This window comes from Telopea speciosissima, chromosome 2 (assembly GCF_018873765.1).
Source record: "Telopea speciosissima isolate NSW1024214 ecotype Mountain lineage chromosome 2, Tspe_v1, whole genome shotgun sequence".
Taxonomy (NCBI): Eukaryota; Viridiplantae; Streptophyta; class Magnoliopsida; order Proteales; family Proteaceae; genus Telopea; species Telopea speciosissima.
This window is the reverse complement of record NC_057917.1, coordinates 58,549,332-58,551,981: the sequence shown is the minus strand read 5'-3', so window position 1 is coordinate 58,551,981 and position 2,650 is coordinate 58,549,332. Positions and strand designations below refer to the sequence as shown.

General features: G+C 42.8%; 1 protein-coding gene across 1 annotated transcript; it reads right to left on the bottom strand.

The window, feature by feature from the left end:
• Positions 1-2,035: 2,035 nt before the first annotated feature.
• Positions 2,036-2,650, bottom strand: LOC122650929 (pectinesterase inhibitor 10-like). The gene has a single exon (XM_043844289.1). The coding sequence runs from the start codon at positions 2,648-2,650 to the stop codon at positions 2,036-2,038; it is 615 nt and encodes a 204-aa protein (XP_043700224.1).

The window sequence follows — 2,650 nt, the reverse complement described above, 5'->3', positions numbered from 1 at the left end:
TTGGAGTGAGTTAGCCTTTAGATACTGCATCTGTGATCCTAGTGCGAAAGTAGAGCTTAGGTATACGCTCTAGTCATGCATTCCTATGGTATATGGATCAGGGCTTGACAGATATACTTATCTTTAGCAGTTCGGTGTTTGAGCATGTTCAACATTTGTGAAAAGTGCTGCAGTGTTTGTTGGATCATCTGCTGTATGTTACAATGTCTAAGTGTAAGTTTGGCCAAGCTTCCATTGATTACCTAGGCCAAATTGTGTCAGCCAAAGGGGTGGAACCAGACCCACAGAAGATCCAATGCATGCTTGAGTGGCCTTTACCTGGGAATATAAGGGTTTTGAGAGGCTTTCTTGGCCTCACTGGGTATTATCGCAAATGTGTACGAAATTATGCTAAGATTGCAGCCCCCTTGACTGATTTACTAAAGTTGAACTCTTTTGTTTGGACTAAAGCTGCTACTGATCGACACATTTAACCTTCCTAAGCAAGCTATGGCTACACTTCCTGTCCTGGTTCTTCCTGATTTCTCAGTACTATACCTTGGAAACTGATGCATCCCTTGTTGGCATTGTAGCAGTGCTTATTCTGCAGGAAGATCACCCTATTGCTTACCTTAGCAAGAAATTTAACAAGCATTTGCCAATTGCTTAGAGAATTGTATGCTATAACTCAAGCTGTCCAAAAGTGGAGACAATATTTGCTTGGCCGAAAGTTTATAATTAAAATTGATCATAGAAGTCTTTAAGGAGATGATGACTCAAGTGGTGCAAACTCCTAAGCAACATCATTATCTTAGCAAACTGATGGGATTTGTCTATACCATTATCTACAAAGCTGGGCAGAGTACTGGTATAATACTACTTATCATAGCAATTATTGGTCAGTGACAGATCTGGTAGCATGACATCCTTATCCCTCAAGTACTGGTGTGGTCGGAGGGATTACTATTAGAAGATGCAAATTGGGAGAACTTTGTAAACCTTCAGGCCTTGTATCCACACTTACCACCTTGAGGACAAGGTCTGTTTTGATGGGGGGGAGAAGAGTGTTACAACTCCTGGAATAAGTTTTGGTATTAATCAACATCAATTTGGTGAAGCAGAGGTGTCATACGAACAGGGTCAGCAAGAGGTGCAACCTGAGGTGGCACAATAAGTGGTTAGAAGGAGGAAGACACCTGGCTGGCTTTGGGATTAATTATGTCCAGGGTTGAACAGTTAATTGTTATAAGTTGTTAGTTGTATTGTTAGGACCACAGCTGCAGTTGTAACTAAATCCTCGGTAATTGCATTCTTGTATAAATAACTTTTTGTAATGAGAAAATCAATAGAAGAAGAATTCATTTGCGCTCATCTCTTCCTCAATTCTAATCTCTCTCTTTCTTTTTTATCACCTCAAGTCCGGTGCACCTAAAAGTTGCATCACGTGGTGCACCTTGAAGTGGTTTTGTTTAAAGTACTCCTCCAAGTGCATGTATACCGTCCAACTTGAAAGGATAAAGGTCTCTCTCTCTCTCTCTCTCTCTCTCTCTCTCTCTCTCTCTCTCTATGTAGAAGTTGAATCTTGAATTCGACTATTTCTCTATACCCCTTCTCTTAACACAAATTCATATAATTTTATGAAACCAAATTTTCAAATACGGATTCTTCTAGACCAATATGATTAAGGATTTTCGACTATCCATTTACATTTGTTTATTCACTTTATATGAACCATGATCTTAAATTTCTTTTCTCTTCATCAAGTGAGGATTCAAGAAAGAAGAATGCAAAAAACAAATTACATCCATTTACCATTCGAAGGAATCTATACTTCTCTCTCTACAAAACCAAAAACAAACCTTATATGGCATAAATACTACAGTAGAATCAAACGGTCAGAATCCGCCCAACCCCAATCAAGGCTTAGCATTGGGAAAATTATCACCTCCAGTTTGCTGACCGGCCCAGTTCCCCAGTTCCTCTAATAGGGGGATGGTGGACCCCACCCGGGTAGGGTGTTTGGGCATGGGTAGAGAGGTCATTTCAGCCCCCTTTGTTAGAGGAACTGGGAATCGGGCCGATCAAGAACCGGAGGTGATAAAGATCCCTTAGCATTGGTCGCTTGAGCAAACTTATTGATGAAGGCGAGGGCAATGCTCATCAACTTCTTGCCGTTCAACACGCGATCCTGTACATCCGATTTCACAGACTCAATAAGTTCATCCGCACATGTGTCCTGATTGGTAAGTGCGGCGCTCATCCACGTCTGTACATTGCTTATCTGGAATGGCGTGCTCGCGGGTTGTATTTCCGTGCTCGAGCGTTGCATCTGATCAATGGCGTTGCCGAAGTTGCTCACGCAGTCCTTCAGAACCTTATTGGAATTGGGATTGCGTGCGAGGTTCGAAATGTACGCGCTAATGTTACGAGCACTAGAGAGGCTGACCTCGACGGCTACGCTAGCGAGCTTGGCTGGGCTTCCTTGGACCTCATTGGTGCGGGCAATGAGGGTGGCGTAGTAGACGTCAGAGTACAATGTTGCGTCACAGTTGGTACGGATGAAATCGTTACCATTGTTGTTTGGGTTTGGGTTTAAACGGACGGCGGAGATCGCCGGTAGAAGAAGAACAAGGAGTAAGGCGGTGGAGATTGCCATTGATGGGGCGGCCAT

Coding starts and splice junctions, on each gene's coding strand:
- LOC122650929 (XM_043844289.1), bottom strand. CDS start 2,650: ATGGCCGCCCCATCAATGGCAATCTCCACCGCCTTACTCCTTGTTCTT.